The sequence below is a fragment of the Temnothorax longispinosus genome, chromosome 9, assembly GCF_030848805.1.
Source record: "Temnothorax longispinosus isolate EJ_2023e chromosome 9, Tlon_JGU_v1, whole genome shotgun sequence".
NCBI classification, from domain to species: Eukaryota; Metazoa; Arthropoda; class Insecta; order Hymenoptera; family Formicidae; genus Temnothorax; species Temnothorax longispinosus.
The window spans coordinates 4,225,919-4,244,325 of record NC_092366.1 but is presented as its reverse complement, the minus strand read 5'-3'; the positions used below and the strand labels follow the sequence as shown (position 1 = coordinate 4,244,325).

At 38.0% G+C, this 18,407-nt stretch overlaps 2 protein-coding genes across 4 annotated transcripts; one reads left to right on the top strand and one right to left on the bottom strand.

Annotated features, from left to right (window-relative positions):
* Positions 1-433: 433 nt before the first annotated feature.
* Positions 434-17,601, top strand: LOC139819553 (hsc70-interacting protein). 2 transcript variants are annotated; one of them, XM_071788994.1, is made up of 5 exons: positions 434-588; positions 900-1,180; positions 1,280-1,692; positions 16,063-16,278; positions 16,728-17,601. In XM_071788994.1, the coding sequence occupies exons 2-5, from the start codon at positions 907-909 to the stop codon at positions 16,968-16,970; spliced, it is 1,146 nt and encodes a 381-aa protein (XP_071645095.1). In that variant the 5' UTR covers positions 434-588; positions 900-906; the 3' UTR covers positions 16,971-17,601. The 2 variants fall into 2 exon arrangements, with proteins under 2 accessions (XP_071645095.1, XP_071645094.1); XM_071788993.1 differs by having other exon boundaries at positions 444-645.
* Positions 2,341-13,152, bottom strand: LOC139819550 (uncharacterized). 2 transcript variants are annotated; one of them, XM_071788988.1, is made up of 11 exons: positions 12,643-13,152; positions 8,449-8,535; positions 8,301-8,383; positions 8,005-8,203; positions 7,096-7,899; positions 6,686-6,946; positions 6,437-6,553; positions 6,065-6,297; positions 5,490-5,681; positions 5,118-5,381; positions 2,341-4,958 (listed from the first exon to the last, which is right to left on the bottom strand). In XM_071788988.1, exons 1-11 carry the CDS (start codon positions 12,713-12,715, stop codon positions 4,575-4,577), a joined length of 2,697 nt encoding a protein of 898 aa, XP_071645089.1. In that variant the 5' UTR covers positions 12,716-13,152; the 3' UTR covers positions 2,341-4,574. The 2 variants fall into 2 exon arrangements, with proteins under 2 accessions (XP_071645089.1, XP_071645090.1); XM_071788989.1 differs by having other exon boundaries at positions 6,065-6,237; positions 12,643-13,148.
* Positions 17,602-18,407: the final 806 nt, after the last annotated feature.

Here is an 18,407-nt window from a genome sequence, read left to right as displayed (position 1 = left end):
TATTGTAAATATTTTAATGTAATTAAATAAATAATGGTAAATATATGTAATAAAATAATTATAACAATTAAAAAATTTGTATATAAAAATTAAATTTTTGAGGTAAAATTAAAAAAAAATTAAGTTAAACTAAACCTTATATATATTCACTTCACTGTCATTTTTTATGCTAATAAGATGCTATGCTTCTTATAAGAACAAGATATGCCATTGCGAGTGTTTGCATTGTTACGATTAGTTCTGTTGCTCATACTTTTTTTGCACTTAGAATCTTCGCTTTCTCTCTCTCTCTCTCTCTCTCTCTCTCCAACGTCTGAATATAATTCTTATTTATCTCATTTTAAAATGCAAGAACTTTTAGGGATTTCAAGCAACACGAACAAACCAAATGATTCGACCAATCCGTGAATTCCGACTGTGGCGACGAATTCGATACATAACACACGCCACACACGGCGTCGTCTTGCGACTCTTGCGTTTTCCGCATCCGGTTTTGAATGATATCGCGAAATCGTGGTGTTTGCGTGACTTATTGTTGTGCGTTTCGACGATAAAGCTGAACGAAAGCCAGAACGAAAAATAATACAGGTACGCGGCAGCGCGCGAGTAAGATCGCTCCGGAGGTCCGCTCGTCTGTAATCAGCGGTGAGTTCACTCGAATCCTGGTGCGCGTCAGGATTCTGAATTATTATTTCCGTAAGCATAGCCTGGACTCGCGTGTCCTTCGAATTGAAGTAGATATATGCTTTCGAATGGCCGAGGATACGTGTATCTTGATATTTCTTTTGCATCGCAACGTCGTAGACGAACTTCTATTAATGCGAGAATAACATTTGGTTAGGCTCGTTCGAATTCACAAACGGAGGCACTTTATTTGATAGACCGATATCTGTTTGCAGAACAAACATGGAGATGTTCAATGACAACGTCGCGCAACAGCTGAGAACGTTCGCTCGGCATTGCATCAACAATCCGTCTCTTCTGCACGATCCGAAGCTGTCCTTTATCAAGGATTTGATAGAACATTATGGCGGTAAGATACCGGAAGCTAAGACCAACGATTCGTCGGATGCCAAGACAGAGTTTGAGAGCAAACCCGCAGAACCGCAGCCCGAACCGGAGCCGGCGAGTGAAGAGAGTGAGGAGAGCGACTTGGAGCTGGATATGACTGGCGTAATCGGTTTGTATAATTATCTCTTTCAAATCGTACGTATACTTTTACGTTGTTCTGTGTAATAAATATATAATAATGCAACGTGTGTTTCTTTTGTTTTTTTAGAACCGGACGAAGATGCTCCTCAGAAAATGGGAAACTTGACTTTGGAGCCCACGGAGGAAGAAATTGCAGAGTCGCAGGCAAAAAGATCCGAAGCGGTCTCAGCATTTGTGGAGAAAGATTACGAGAAGGCCATACAACTTTATACAGAGGCTATCGTATTGAACCCTCAAGCGGCCTTGCTGTACGCTAAACGCAGTCAAGTTTTCTTATTATTGAACAAGCCGAACGCTTGCATTCGTGACTGCAACCGTGCCATAGAGTTAAATCCGGACAGCGCGGCGGCTCACAAATTCAGAGGAAGAGCCTACCATCTGCTTGGAAAGTTCGAGGAAGCGGCGAACGATCTGAGACTGGCCTGTAAACTTGATTTTGACGAGCAAGCGGACGAATGGCTACGCGAGACCACGCCAAATGTGAGTAACTTTACGTTTTGCATGGGAAACATTGCATTTGGCATAATGAGTGCATTCTGTTTCGCATGTGTAGAGTACTCGTATCTCGCCTTAAAAACAAAACGTTTTTTATATAAAATATGAGTTTCCAAAGCGGGTTACTATTCAACCTCGTATATTACTTTACGCTCGTAACCTTCAACTTTCCTAAGTTCTTATAAAGTTGAGGCATATGTGGAAATTAAACCCAAAACTTGTCGACTATTAGTTGACCATTCTCATATCACGTGCGTCCAGAAAATAATATTTAAAAAATAACGAATATTTTGAATTTTAAACGTCATATTTAAAATAAAAAATCAAAAATAAAAGTCTATAAAATTCCTTAGAGAAAGTAATATTTTTGTATAACGGTTGCATAAAAAATTGCATACGCATTTTAATAAGAATGCAACGTTTGTAAAATGCAGCTTGCACGGATTATTTCATAGCTTACAATCCGTGTTTAATATGTAACTGTTACTTCGAAAACAAGTTCTACATTGATAAGATAAGCCTTTGCAAACTTGCTTATTTGCCTGCTTATCAAATGCGAGTACATATATTCATCTATTGAATTTTATAAATAGATGATTCATTGTATTTGGGTATGAAATGACATAGCACGTATACACAAACAGCAACCACGACACATGTTCTTATTTAAAACGTACACTTGCCTAAATGTAATTATTTATGTGTGTGTGTATATATGTATGTATATAAGATTCATATAATGAATCTTATAATTCTATCTCAGCTTAGATATATGTATATATTGTGTGTCAATATATTAACTCTAACTAAAGAAATAGATGCTTTGATAACATATGTCTGTAACATTAAATTAACTTGACGTAAACTTTGTATAATGTAGAATAACAATGATGACAGTAGCAACAACAATGGTAATAACAATAATAATATCAACAATACACATATTCAACGCTGAATAAATTATGTTATATTTATGTTATTATTTTATGTAAATGAAAAACTTGCTTCGGTGTTCGCATAATTTAGGGTGTAAATCACTTGCGGTACCTCTAACATGTTCGCGCTTTTACTTGAAAAAATTAATGTGCGTATAATGAACTGAAAACATTTATTATATTTACCTTAGAATCGTGATATTTGATTAGGATCGTGGATGATAATCTAATTATTCAGAACAGTTTGTTTAAAATTAATGAAATATATTTGGAACAGATAGCAACAAAAACAATTTAAAGATATAAAATGATTATTTAAAAGTTCAATTTTAGATTGTGAATTTTGCGATCTAGGATTTAAAGATTTAATGATCAAAGGCTTTGAAAGAATTTAAGGACGGTGTTTGTAAATCTGAAAAGTGAAACAACTAAGAATTTGAAAATTTATAAATTTTAATATTTAAGACGTGTATATGCATATATCTTAGATATTAAAATTTAGTTTTCTAATATATATAGAGAGCTATTTTATATGATACGGTGTTTAAAGATGTAGGAAACTTATATTCTGTCTAACTAGAAGGAAGCCTAAATTTTTGTAATCAAAAATACGTCGTGATTCGTCTCACACGTTAACTGAACAATGCGTGAGAGAGATCAGCGCATATCTTTAATTATTTAATTACACATTTTAATAAGAACACAAAATCAGCTTATACAAGGTATTCCACAAAAGCCACAAGAAGAGATCATTTTATCTCTTTTTCGTAATGGAAATATTTCGGTATAATTAGTTTTAATTTCCCCGGTACAGAGGAATTTGGCGGACGAAATCGTCAACGTTACGTCGATTCTGGAGAGTCTATCTTCTTCCGAGATAATCAGCCAACGTCGATTCGTCGTGAGAATTTAAGGATTCGGTGCAACGGTGGTTTAATTTACGTTTTCAAAAGCTCGAGAAAATTAAACTTAAAGTTAAAACAACTACAATTAAGACGAAAATGATAGGACGATTAAGACGAAATCTAAATATCTAAAATAAAGTTAATTTTATAGACACACAGGTCAATCTCTACCTCTGAAATTAAATTTCTTAAAATTAAGATCCATAATGAATATGAATAAAAATTTGAAATTCCCAAATTAAATTTGGGAAAGAAACAGAAAATAATGAAATAAGTCTAAATTCCTAGATTCTTTAACATTAAGTTTTGAAGAATTTTTTCGAGCATCTAGAAAACTGAGGTAAGCCACTGTCGCACCGAGGTCACGAATTTTCGCCGAGAGGAACCGATATCTGAACACATAAATTCAAAGGGAACTCTCACTGTCCGCTTTTGGATCGGAATGGTAGCACTCGCATTGTTTTACCAGACACAAGCAATACACTTGCTCTTCTTCTGCAACCGGAGGAAGTGTTCCGACCACTGAACTCGTGATATCACACTCCACATCGTGCTCACGTTTTTTTTTCTTTCACATTGCGCCATGTCGTGAGGGACGAGGCTAAACTATTCGGATCTAGAAATTACATGGAGCGTTACTCGCCCGTTCGAATGATGGTACCCCCTTCCCCCCCAATTTTCGTAACTTCGAGACTCCATGCCCTTCTGCCTTTCGCGACCGTCAGCTTCTTTTGCGAACCGACTTCTTGTCATCGGAGCACCTCGAGTATAACTCGCGAGGGTAGCGCGCGATCTCTAGCTGCCTGTGTTTCAAGAAGAAAATCCTTGGTACCATCTCAAATATCGGACCACGTTTTTCAGCTCGTTCACCGTCGTCGAGCATCCTCTAAAGCTACCAAGGCATTTCGGCTACAGGCTGAGTGTATATTCTTCTCTCGGTCTAGCGAAGGTAAACGTAGCTTTTTTTGTCGCCAGTCCAGTATTTCACATGGTATCAAGAGCTCCGTTCCGGAACGCGGATACGCACTCAACTCGGTGGGCTGTTGCCTTCGTTCTCGTGCAGCACCGCCTCTACCGACTTCCTATAGTTGCCCACCAGCTCGGGTAGATCGTAGGCGATGGCCACGTCGAGCCTGTTGATCGGACAGCCGCGGAAGTACGTGCACGTGGTGCTCAGCAGCGGGAAATCGTAGAGCGGATTCAGCCGGAAGAAATCACGGTAGACATCCGGATCCGGTAGATCGTAGCGCGATATGTTGGTGAGAGTGCTGAGGCCCTCGTAGATGTGATAGTCCTGCGGGTTCTCGACGATCTTATCGCTGATCTCTCGCTTGTTGCCGAAGAATGTCTTGTGATTGTAATACGTCGTCAGATAGCAATCTACCATCTTAGCGTGATTGCGCACTCGTACCTGAAATTGACAAAGATCGAACGCGTCAAGTGGATTTGTTCCAATAAAACGGTACATTTAATTCTTTAATAGATTTGTATCGTGAATTTCTGTATTATTTTTTTCGAGGAAAGACCGATTTTGCTTTTCGCTAGAATTTATGTTTATGCGTAAACTCACGGCGAATCTTCTGGCGCTCGCTATCTTGTGTTCGACCCTCTTGGTTATTGCGGAACGTAGGTCGCGAAGGAATGCGCGTTCTTGAGCGTATAACAACCTGGTGGGCGCACCAGCCTCGTAGGGTAACGACCATAACGACGTGGAGTACATTATAGGCGGCTCCGCGCTTGACATGAGCGGTGATATATTCCAGATTAGGGCGCCTTGCACCCTCATGAGTTCCTCGGGCTTTACCTGATCGGCTTTGTTGAGAATAATACGAGTCTGTTTGAAAGTAATGTTAAATTATATTAGACTTTCTTTTTTAGGGCAAGTCTCTTGAGGCAAATAATGCTCCTTTACTCCAATATTTTATTATTTTTGTCCTCTCACCTGATATTCTCTTCCCTTTAACTGATCAAGAATCGCCTCGGTTTCGGGACCGACGTCCAACTTGGCGGGATCGTAAACCAAAAATATTATGTCCGCTCGATCGATGAACCACTGGCACGCATCATTAAAGGGAAATAAGCGTTGAACTTGCTTTCGAATCTCTAAAATACCTGGAATCTCGACGATGTTCACCTAATAATATATCAGATAATATACGGAATTTTATATAATATAATTTTATATATTACGCATAAATTGCCTCGAATAATATTAATAATAATTTTATTTTCTCTCCCTTCGCATCTTTTAAATTCCATTATTAACAAATGTTTAATCATGTGTGATTAATATATTAAAATGGTTTGATTAAAATTGTAAATTGAAACTTTACCTTAGAGTTTTTAAAATTTAATAAATAATAGAATATAATTTTATCTCGCATAATTTTGAGGATTAGTTGTTAAAATGTAAAATATTAAACGTTTTAAATACTTATTTTAAGTAAAAATCCTAAATTCAATTTCCGATATATGCAATAAATATCTGTAAACGGATAATCATTTGCGATCGCTTACTTTTTCGAGCAACTTGTTATTAAGTCGCAGGCCTCTGAGACGATCCAACAGACCCTGTCCAAACTTCTGCAGTCCCGAAAAGGTCCAATCGGCGGCCAACTGGGTACCGTCGAGAACCTCCTCCTCCTCGCCGTGCATTATTATGTTGAAGTACGCCGGTGATGGCTCGGCTCCTGTGTCATTTTTTCCATTTGGCGATTTGCAATGCTCTTCTAAGCACTCTCTCAAACCACCTAAACACTCTCTGTATATTCATGCTACTAGCATGCCATCTACTGCTAATTGTAAGTCTTAGCTACTTTATCAGCGCAAAGCCAAAGAAGAAAATGTAAGGAAGAGATATCACGATTCCTCTTTTAGTTAATTACCCACCTGTCCTCAATGACACTGGCTTGTACTCGATGTCGAGCAGATAATTAATGATAGACGATTTTCCGCCACTCCACGGTCCCATAAACAGCACTAGTGGCTTGGAGAATATTTCAGGATCTAATGAAGTAGAGCAATAGTTATAGATTAATGTTTGTAAATCTTAATTTAAAGATACATTATTTATTTTGCCTTAATACTTGAATGTGAATGAATTAAAAACAATTAATTTCAAAATCATTGCTCGCTTACCTCCAAAATGCCTGTTGCTCAAGTCTCTATATTTGTACATAGTCTCTAACGGCTTTATAGCGGAGTCGTAGAGTCTCTTTAGATCCCTAAGAATAATATCAGCCTCTTTTTCTATAGCTCGTTCTTTTCCCTCATTTTCTTCGTCCAATTTTAGCAATTGATTAATGTGATCTCTGGGCCGAAGGTTCTCCGGAATTTCGATTTCTTGATTTTGAATTAAATCCTCCTCTGGAGTATGCTCCTGTTCTTCCTCACTGGCACCTGACGATATAGAATTGTATTATAAATTATATTAACTACATTCTACGTCAGTAATATAAAATGTAACAATTAATAGGATTATATTATAACAAAGATAGAGAGGATGAATTTATATAATTCTCGAATATTATTTATAAGATCTTTTTTACCTTCTTCCTCAGATTCGTCATCTGCTTCAGCGCCTTCTTCACCGACTTCTCGCTTGCCGCGCAATTTTACCTCTTCACTTTCCTCTCCCTCGGACTTGACGTCCTCCTTTTCCGATTTTTCATCTTTCTCTTCAGTCTTCGCATCCTCCTCTTCCGCGGATTTCGTTTCACTTTCCTCGGATTTCGCCTCTTCTTCCTCCTTTGATTTTGTCTCCTCTTCCGCCGACGTTCCCTCTTCTCCTTCAGCAGATTTTGCTGTTTCTTCTTCTACCGACTTTGTTCCTTCTTCTACATCTGCGGAATCTGCTGTCTCAGCATTTTCCGCGCTTTCCTTTTCTTTTTCTTCACCCTCAGCTTCAGGGCTTTCATCTTGCGATTCCTCCTCAGTGTCACCTTTCTCATCCTCGCCGCTTACTGTCTGCTCTTCGGTCGATTCGGCGCCCTCTTCGGCTTTACTGTCACCTTCTTCCTCTTTATCAGATTCTTCTTCAACACTAGCTTCCGCCGATGCTTGCTGAGCTTCCGCTTCTTCTTTAGACTCGACTCCTACTTCTTCAGTGGCTTCTTTGGACTCCTCTTGTTCCTCGTCTTTCGATTCTTCGGTTTCATCCTTTTTTTCTTCGGACTTCGCTTCGTCGTCTACTTTCTCTTTCTCCTCGGATTTTTCGTCTTCTTTTGTCTCTTCGTCGGATTTCTTTTCGTCTTCTTCCTCAGTTTTCTCTTCGCTTTCCGTCACTTTTTCGGAGGAGTCGGTTTGGTCTCCGTCGCCTTCAGTTTCCTCAGCGGACGCTCCCTCAGCTTTTTCTGAATAATATTGGTATTTTTTTTTGTTATATCCTTCAAATACTTGCATTTTCAAATCCGAAAATATCACCATTTATTTAAAGCATCAACGATTATTAATTCTACCTTCACCACTTTCACCAGTCGCAGCTTCCTCGCTTTGTTCTTCTTTTTCGGATATCTCCTCTGCTTTTTCTTCGCTAGCGTCGACTTGCTCCTCGGTTGCTTCCTTGCTCTCGTCGGCAGCCGCTCCCGCGCTTTCCTCTACCGATCCCTCCTCGTCCTTAGTCTCTTCTTTCGAAGCGTCGTCTCCTGCCTCGCCAGTCTAAATAAATACATTTTTGATAGTAGGATTTCTTTGGAATATTCCATATATTGCAAATTAACTTTAATTATGTGAACAAATTAAGGGTCGTGCTTACTTCCTCGCTCGCAGGTGATGCTTCCTCATGGCTCTCTTGGTCGATCTCGATTCCGACCTCTGCACTGGTCTGCTCCAAAGATCCTTCAAACGAAATATTCTAGAAATCGCTGTGTTCCAGCTGAGTATTCGCCATCATCTAATATTACCTGTGCCGAGATCCTTCAGCGCCTTCTCGATGTACGGTCGACATAGGTCCTCGGATGGTACCTGGGTTGGCTCGTCGCACTGCACTCCTGAAACGTTATTTCAACGTTTAACAGTTTTTGCTTGAGTCTCAAAAGAAATCTTTGTCTTATATTTTACGTATGCAATGTTTTGTCAGAGAAATAATTAAAAATTAAGTCATTTGAAAAAATTTATATGATATAATAAATCTCCTAAAATATTCTTAATATTTATAATAATGATTTTTTACGTGAATTATTTTAATCTATTATCAAGATCTATTGAACTATTCAGAATTTCTAATCAAACTTCTTGTTATTCAAAAGTTTTTGTAGGATTTATCATATTTACAACTTATCCTAAAATAAAAATCTTTAGCATATTAGATCACAGATACACGTGTTTTTGCTAAAAGATGATTACACACGTGTCGTCGTTTAGTTCCGATATAATTGAATTCGTCAAATTCACCCGTTACCGTTTCACCGCGTGTCTGATTAATTCGCGATATCGAATAGCGAACTTGACGTTACTCGAAGTCTCGCATACGTGCGTACGCCGAGATATTTACATTGTTCGTGTGTCGCCGTGTGTGCCAGAAATTTTCGGCCAGGAGAATTCTCGTTGCGCGCTTTAACGCGACCGTGCCAAAAGATATCGCGCGCCGTATTAGATAACTCACCGCACGGAGCCTTCGGCGACGGTGAGTTTAACGCCACGCGACCACTAACCCGAAATATCTGACCCAGGTGACGCAAGAGACCTGTCAAAGTCATTACGCGCACATTCTGGCCGAGCGGGCCGTGCGCGTGTTCGCGCTCGGTGACAGGTGTTCAGGAACACCTAGCGCGACTTGTCATCCAACGTGTCTGATGAAAGTTTTGCATTGCCGCATCAAGTGCGCTTCTTTTACAAACGGACGTACGGATTTTACGGATTAACCAGCTGGTTCTTGTTAAATGATACGTGTAAATTTCAGCGAATCCTTTAACGCAATCGAAAATTGATCGTGGGTTGAAAAAATTAATTGAACATAAAGAGAAAAAACGAGAGAGAGAGAAAGAAAGAAAAGGCATACGTTAAATGAAAAGAAACTTAAAAGTGCAAGATGACGTTCCTCAATCATTTTATTTTATCTGGAGCTTTAATAACTATAGGAAGATATACGTGTCTCTTTTCTTCAATTCAGATAACTAAAACTGCTACTTGAAAGAGCTGTGGACTCTTTGCTATTGTTTTCCGTATATTTCTATTTATTTGTTTCTTTAATAGTCATGAAATTAAATATACCAGAATGTAATTGGATATACATTTCATTAATATATAGAACAATATTCTTGTTTTGTTATCATCCTATTTGAATAATCTGTATCCTTGCGCGAGACAATTGTATCCCAAATTTCGTTAGAGAGCTGTTTGCGAGGAAGAAGCTTCTCTTAACTTCTTTTTAACTTGTACACAATATCGACGGTAGTTTGCTCGTGACGGAACGTAATTTAATAGGCACTACCGCTGCGAAATGCGAAGACGGTGGAATTTCCACCGAAGAAAATGTCGATATCATCTTTCTAGGCGGTACCTGGGACGTGGCCGGCTTCTAAGTTTAGCGGCGGGTAGGCGGCTTTGAGCCGAGCAACACTCGAAAATATTTATATATTAGGCGAGCGAATCGTATTTTTATCATCTCTTCCTACGAGGAAATATTATGAGTTGATTGGACTGCTCGCTTTTCCGTCGGTCAGACGAAGTTTATTAATTTAATAGGATATCGTATTATTTTTACCCGTGATTGGTCAACGCGTAGTAGCGCACAGTAACTTGGACTTTATGTCGCGAAGAAAATTATTGAGATTTTCGCGATGTTAAATAAATTTCAAGCTGTTACGATACACGTGTTTATAGAGCATACCATGAAACTTATGTATTTCGACTAAAATTGAAATTGACATGGTTATATTTTAAAAAGCGATTGAACTGATGCGAATTGATAAAATAAAGCTATAAACGTGATAGTATTGGTGAAATTGCAGAGGACTCTTGCCAGTTTCATTTGATAGTTGCTGTTTGAGCTTGGATGCCGCCGGGGTAGTACCTCAAACGTCAGAGAATCGTAGTTTATGAGTTCACGTGATCGTACGTAAACACGAGAAGTTTCGTTTTGCGGGATATCTTTACGTGTCTCTCCCTCACTATATCTCATTGTTATATCACATACCGCAATTTCTGGCACAAGGTTCTAGTTTTTGTAACTTCTCCGAGAAACAAGATCCAAGCAAGATCGTTTCATGCTTTTAATCGAGGCCCTTTTATTAGCTTTTCTTGGATTGTCAAGCCATTTTCCTCTTTGACCGCATATAGCGTTACGTGAGAAACAAATATAAACCTTCCCCTTTTTTATAATACAAATAATAATATTAATTAATTAAATATAACAATATTTCGATCAAATGACGAAATCCTCAATATTTTGATTCAATGTCATATTTCGATTTCAATGCAGAAAAATGAATATGAGTGATTTCTCTCTTGCCATGTTTTGAAACTTAAGTCATTTTTAAAACCACTTTCTAAGACTTTACCCTAAGTCATATTATCGAGTGTGCTATCGGAAAGTACATAATTATCCTATCACTTCCTCAGTGAGAAAATTTGTCTCCCGTCGGTTTCCGTGATGGTGCGATAATACGAACAAATTTTGAGTTAAGAGTGATAGGAGGAGACGCATGCAGGCAGCTGTCGTTTGGCAAGCGCAGCTGCGCCGGATAAAGATAGAATCCCGAGTCTTGTTCCATAGTCTACGATATGTATAGCTTTTTGCTGCACTTAGTCGTTAGAAATTTTTGCGACTATCAACGTCATAAAACTTGATACAAATCTAAAATTTGACACGAATACTGCTTTCTTTAACATGATCTTCATAAAATATCATTGTTTTCTTTTTCCACACATGAAAGTTCATTTATAATTGTTTAATGAGATACGAGACGCTACTTGGGGAGCAATCCGATTTGTCATAAATATTGGAGGTTACAATAATAATTAAATTTATTTTAAATTTATTCGACTTGTTATTTAATTATAAAAGAATTGAGAATGGAACTTATTGATGGTCCGATCACACAGTTAGAACAATTCATTTCTGGAGATTTAGAACGATGCTGGCACGGATTTATGCGGTTTCTTATGTAATTATCGTGCGCGCGGGTTGATGACAGCCAACTCCCATCGATTCCTAAAATAACAAATCCTTGAATCGACGACTTTTATTTAAACTCCGAGACGACGCGTTGGGCGCATCTTCAACCATTAGCAATTCAATTTATTCAATTACCGCGCAAAGTGAAATATTTTTATTTAAAGTATATCTGAAATACACACTTAGTGACTTATTTAAAAGGGCACCATTTGATTTTATCAATCGCTATATAGTTTATGAAAAATTATATGACGAATATCTTTCAAATTTATCGCATTTAGTGGATTATTTAAATTACACGATAAATAAAAATAATAAAAGAAATGATAGAGTCAAACGAAAAAGATAAGAAAATAGATAATAGACGTAATTTTAATTTCGATAAAAGAGTAAAATTATTGTATTGATTAGAATCTTTCGCGAAATTCTTAGTAGATTCTTAGCGAAAGATATTAAATTATAGCTGAGTCATCAGTGCACGTATAGAAACGAGAAAGCTATAGGGGTCGATGACGCGAACCGCGGTAATTTTACGTAACATTGACCTTCGTCAGTCAATCGTCATAGTTTCGTCAACGTTACAGTTCCATTGTCGTCGACAATCGATGGTCATTCGTACGAAGAAACTATCCTTCCCACATTCTTGCTTACTACAGCAACTCCGGTTGTAATTAAAACATAATTAGAACAGGTTTTGTTCAAGATCTAGCTTTGATGTTCAAACTATAACAATCTAACTATAGCACAGTCAGGACGAACTCTTAATATTTTACATCGATGACAAGACTAATAAAGAAACGTCCATACGAGACAAACGAACTGAAAGCTTCGAATCTGTTGATTAGACGAGATCGACGAGATCGAATCACTGGCCGCACGAATAAATTTACGTTCGCGAGATCCAGCTCTCAACGTATACGATCCAGTTCTTCGAGACGCGCTAAGGCTCATCCGCGTGGGGTCTGGCAGTTTTACTGACCTCGTAAGGTAACGGCTAGAACGCTCAGGAGGAGGCCCACGACGAGCGCGGGTCTCATCCGCGCACCCGTCATCTCGTCACACTAGACACTACGCGATCGGCCGGGGCCAGGGCTGGCACACAGCTCGTCCTCTCTCACTTCTCGATCCCGTCGTCGCCTTCGACTCCAACTAGCCCGCGAGGCACTGGCATTGTCACTACCGCCAAACCCCGAAGACGCCCCTCTCTTCTTCTTCCTCTTTACCCCACAGGCGCAATGGCAGCGGCAGTGGCAGCGGCAGTGGCAGCGGTTCGTCGCTTTTCCCCCTTTTTCTTCTCTTCACCGTCCTACTTTTCCCGTGGGCCCACCTCGTCCGGGCCACCTCGTGGTTATCGGTCGGACGACGGAAAAACTTCCGACGGATGCGGAAGCACCCTCACCCTCGCACACGTTATATCGAGTGCGTCATTGAGCGACGTGGCCAGATCGGCCGCGATCGACAGCTGCGAGAGTTCTCTATCGACTCTACGAGTACTACCCGCTTTGACGTTATTCGACGATTTGGCTTTGGACACCAGACGCATTAGCAACAATGCAACAATTCGGTGATTCAAACCAAAATCTTGAGTCGCTCTTATCTTTGATATTGTCTGCTCGTATTCCTGATCTCGATTTGGGAATGGAAAGGGAAGAGGAGGGTCTCTTTCGACGAGCAGCGAGTAGCTTTTATTTTTATATACGGATAATCACACGGAGACGCGGCGTAGATCAAGGTCGCCTATTCCACGCGACTACGTGAGATCCGCGATTGAAATATAGTTGTCAGGATGCAAGTACGTAACTTTGCCGAATATTATGGATTCATTGACCGGTGCTCGTCGTCAATTATTTCAGACTTTATTATTCCAAAAAGGAAGAAGAAAATGTTTTGTTCCAGCTTCCGATATTAATTGGAAATCGCCGATATTGTTTATTCAAATTCTAGTTACCATTATCTGATATTTAATCATCCTGAATTTATTAATTATAGCTCGATATTTTTGAGGATAATTCTAAAATTGGTCCGATCTCTTCATTCTCTAGTAATCTTCGTGTTCTTGGCAACTTTGTAACTAACAATAACTCTTCGAATACTAGTACTTCTACAAATAAAAATACCGCATAGTGTCTTTCCTCTAGAGCTAATGTCGCGCGGTTTGAAATTTCGGGCTATATCGTGGTGCATTTAAAAATATCTCTCGGCATTCCCGGTGCTCATCAGAGAGAGATCTATCTGGACGAGGGACCAGGTTAACGACGTAAATCGTTGACCGTTTGACGATCTCGTTGCCGCAAGCCACATCGTACATCGTACGTCATCTCCGCGTACCTCACTCCCACAATTTCTACCACGACTTATTCAACCTTTTTTTTTCTTTGTAACGGAAGTACTTATTTTCTACCGTTGCTTCTTCCACCTAGCTTTGCTAAGCAGTATGGTCCACTCAGTCGAAAATATGTGCTTTAAAGTTGCGTACGCGCAATCGCGCATTTAGCGCCAGATGTAATGATGTAATGAAGAGATGATATGCAAAATTCGACGGTGAAATTTAGAGATATAAAATTCTGACATTTGTTTGAATTTCCAAATTTTATCTCTAGGATTAAAATCTGGGTTTTAGTTCTTTCGCATTTTCAACATTTCGAGAGTATTAAGTTATTGTTTGAAATATTACCGAGAATATTCTAAATTTTTTTGCACAGATTTTGATTTCGTGTGACAGAACTTTTCTTGATTTTATGCGATACTAATATCCTGCTGCTATTTTTTACTAGTCTTTTTATAAACCAGTTCCGGATGCGATGATTAATTAGACAAAATTGATTTTTACTATTTTTAGTATCTAAAATATCTAAAGACTGATTTCGTCGATCAAGTATCACTAAATACTATCACCATTGGTTTTTTAATAAGATTTACATTAAAATTTTTAAACTTAATTATTTCGCATATTTCTTTAGTTAGTCAATTATAATCATGGAGAGGAGAATTTTGCTGCTTCATTGGTGAAGGCGACTAACCGAAGCGTAGCGCACGACCAGAGAGATGAGATTCGCCGCGAAATACGCGAGCACAGACGCAGAGGAGCGTCAGAACCGCGGGCGCCTTTATATTTAGAAGCCCGGGTCGCATCCGTATAAGGTGGCCCGTCGTGCAAAAGTCCTCTCTTTCTCCTCTTCTCCCTCTCTCTCTCTCTCTCTCTTCGTCTTTCCCTTTTTTTTCGCTGAAAACTCGCGGAAGCTCGTGTACTTAATTAATTAGACTTATAGTTGAAAGAAATGCTTAATTACCTTTTGAAAAGCCTTCTTGCTTCAGTAAAGAAAGTATCATGCACAATGCATGACTGTATGTGTGCACGTGTACGTATGTGAATGTTATTTATACATCTTGTTATTTCATTATACGTATGACGAAGTGAATTAAATAAATTCTTTAATGCACAGAAAATTTTTGTTTTGCGAGACGTACAATAATTTTAACAATTTCTTTCTGTGCATAAAATTGCAAGAGTACGAGAGAAGCAACGACTTTTGATTTTATTTAATTTTTATCATATATAATTGAAATGCCTTAATGAATTCTAATTACACTCGAGAAGGCAATTAGCAATTTTGTCATACATTTGCAAAATTTATATTATCTGTTATTTGCAGTTGGATCTCTGCATTTAATTTTCTACAACATTTGACAGTTCCATAATTATATTTTTATTTAAACAGTTGCAAACTAAATTTGCAAATTAAATTTGCATTCATCAGAGCTTGACACAAGCATTAGGTACTTGGGTCCAATGTCGGAGACTTTGATTTAATGTTTTGCTTTTTTTGGGGGGGAGACAAATACTGGCGGCTAAGTAGATCGCTTCACGATCTATAATAAACTCGTTAATTGTATATGTCACAATATGTATATATATATATATATATATATATATATATATATATATATATTTCAGCCAGGCGTATTCCACGTCATTATAATTTAAGATTTGGACTCGTTCCTAAAGACGCACGGTAGATCACTCTCTTTTCCGTAAAAGATCGCATGGATGTCTCATTTATTTATACCTATGTTTAGATCGAAACCTTGCGCGTTCACCATCAAGTTCACAGTTTCGTTCTGCCGCATACTACCCCTTCTCGCGCTTAATTCGCGGTCGCTTTTAATTACCTACTATTCCTAAAGCACGCTGACTTCTTACGCATAATATCTTTGTGTATAACATCGTAATTCTAACATGCACTTTGTCAGATTTTTTTTTTAAACGTCTGCATATGTTAGTAAGGTAGGTAAGTTGCAACTCTCTTGGTTTTATGTGTAGCTGTTCCGATATAGTTTTAAGTAAATATAATGTTTTAACAAAAGGAATAGATATCGTTAGACAATAATTATGTACCAGGCGCGAAAGATCGAGGAACACAAGAGGAAGAAGGAACGAAAGGCGCAAGAAAAATTGGAGCGCGAGAGACAAGAAAGATTGCGAAGAGCGCGAGAGGCCGCCAAAGCTCGCGAGGAAAACACGCGAACTTCCCAAACGGAGGCGGGCAATACGTCTCCTGGCGCGGGAGATTTCTATCAATTCCTCAAGGATCCCGATGTGCTTCAAGCTTTCGAGGTAAGTCGCGAGGAAAAAACTATAATCTTTAATAAATGAACAGTACTAGTCGTATTCGTGCTCTCTTTCGGAAAATATATAATGTGTTACATGCTGCTATAGAAAACTATGAAATATATTTTAACGCTTATATTAATAATACGAATACTTCTCGATATTAATCGGTTTTCGTACGTACTTCATTTTAATGATAATTTGGACGCTTATTATAATTTTTACAATTATACATTTTAAAATATTAAAAATATATATGTACATATAATTTCTAACAAATTTAAACGACCAATTTTTATTTCATGTAAGTATTTCACGTTTGAACATATATTTTCTTCTTTTCTTCCGCTTCTAAATAAAGAAACAATAACAGATTACGTGATTTAATTAAAATAATTTTTGTGAATCTTCCGCGACGATGTGCAACTTATTTATTTTCATGGATGAATGTGCAGGATCCGGAAGTGGCCGAGGCCTTCAAGGAGATCTCTACGAATCCGTCAAACGTCCTCAAATACCAGAACAATCCGAAGATAATGGGTCTTATCAATAAGATGGCTTCGAAGTTCGGCGGTGCTGGCGGCATGCCGGGCGCTGCCGGAATGAATTTCCCGGGCGGCATGCCCGGTTTTCCCGGTGCCGGGGCAGGTCGTTTCAATCCCCCGAAACCTCCTCATGATGACGTTGGTCTCGACTAATCGCGATCTAATCACCTTACAACGAATACGGAGAGCGTGTTACATTTTCGATTAGTTTGACTCATTAAAGGCTGATTTATGTTAATTCTTCTTTTATGTTGCGGTGAAATGCGCTAAACAGGAAACTCATATTGAAAAGAACTGATAATTTAAGGGGTCCTTTAAGTGTATATAGGATTAATCCTAGTACGCGTCAGCAGGTTCCTAAAGATCCTGTATTTAATTCTTGTTGTTCTTTTACCGGGTAATCTTCAATCTGTGATTTCAGATTACTTAGCTCACTTTAAATTTCTTGAAATTATTTTTGTGTTCTATTTTTTCGAATTACTTATTTAAAAAAATCATGCTTCTTGAAATAAAGAATGATAAATTATCTCTCGATGATGAAATGTGTGAGCGCCTTTAATGAGTTAAAGAACGCTAGCGTTTGTTTATCCCTTGATCTATATATATAAGAGTGTGTGTGTGTATGTATATATATACACACAATGTAAAGCTAGATAAACATATATACACACAACAGCATGCATCAGTGATATATCTTCGAAAGAACTTTTACTGTGAATCAGTATAGTTTGTTATATATTACAGAGCGCTCTTTGTTTTTTAAAAAGATGAATTTTATTGTGTACATTGCATTTTATTACCTAATGCTCCCATCGATCGCACTCTGTTATCGTTATCACCAGCTTCTCAGATAGGTATGTTTTCGAAATAGTGCCATTAGCAGTGTGTCAAGTATGTTCGATTCGCAATATCGGTATAATAGATGTAAGTATTCTTTTTTATTCTATTGTCTACATATTAATTGTCGAAATTTCCTTTTTAATATTTATCTTGCTTAATATCTCTATGTCAGTGCCGTTAATAATATCGTGGTATAATTAATCGCCACCAGATTTATTAATCGCAAGACTCAAAACGAATAATTTCATGCAAGTGGTTTGAAAAGTAGAAAATTTAGTGAAATAGACATTAAATTTATTCTTAAAACTGATTAATATTTTTATATTGTTCACTTAAGAAGGAATAACTAAATCGGCACTGCCTCGCTATTTTTTCGTCCAAAAGATACAATATACTTATGATAAAGTGAAGCATTGAACACGAATTAATGCTATTTCTTCGTATGCGAGATGGATAAACTGTCACGTTGAGTACTTATAAGGTATCAAAATAATGCGACCTACAAGAGAGCTCAGCAGTAGAACTCCATTTATCAGAACCATATTTTGAGAAAAAAATTTCATAAATCGAGCGTTCACTGAAAATCTTATGAAATACAATAGTCATAAAAAATGGTATAGTTCTTCTTTTACATTGTCCTAATTAATAACTTGTAAGTACGAAAATACCGGTTTGCGAACCAGTAATCTTAAGAACGTAGTCTTTAAGATTTTGAAAATTATCTCGAATCTTCGATTAAAATGAATACTG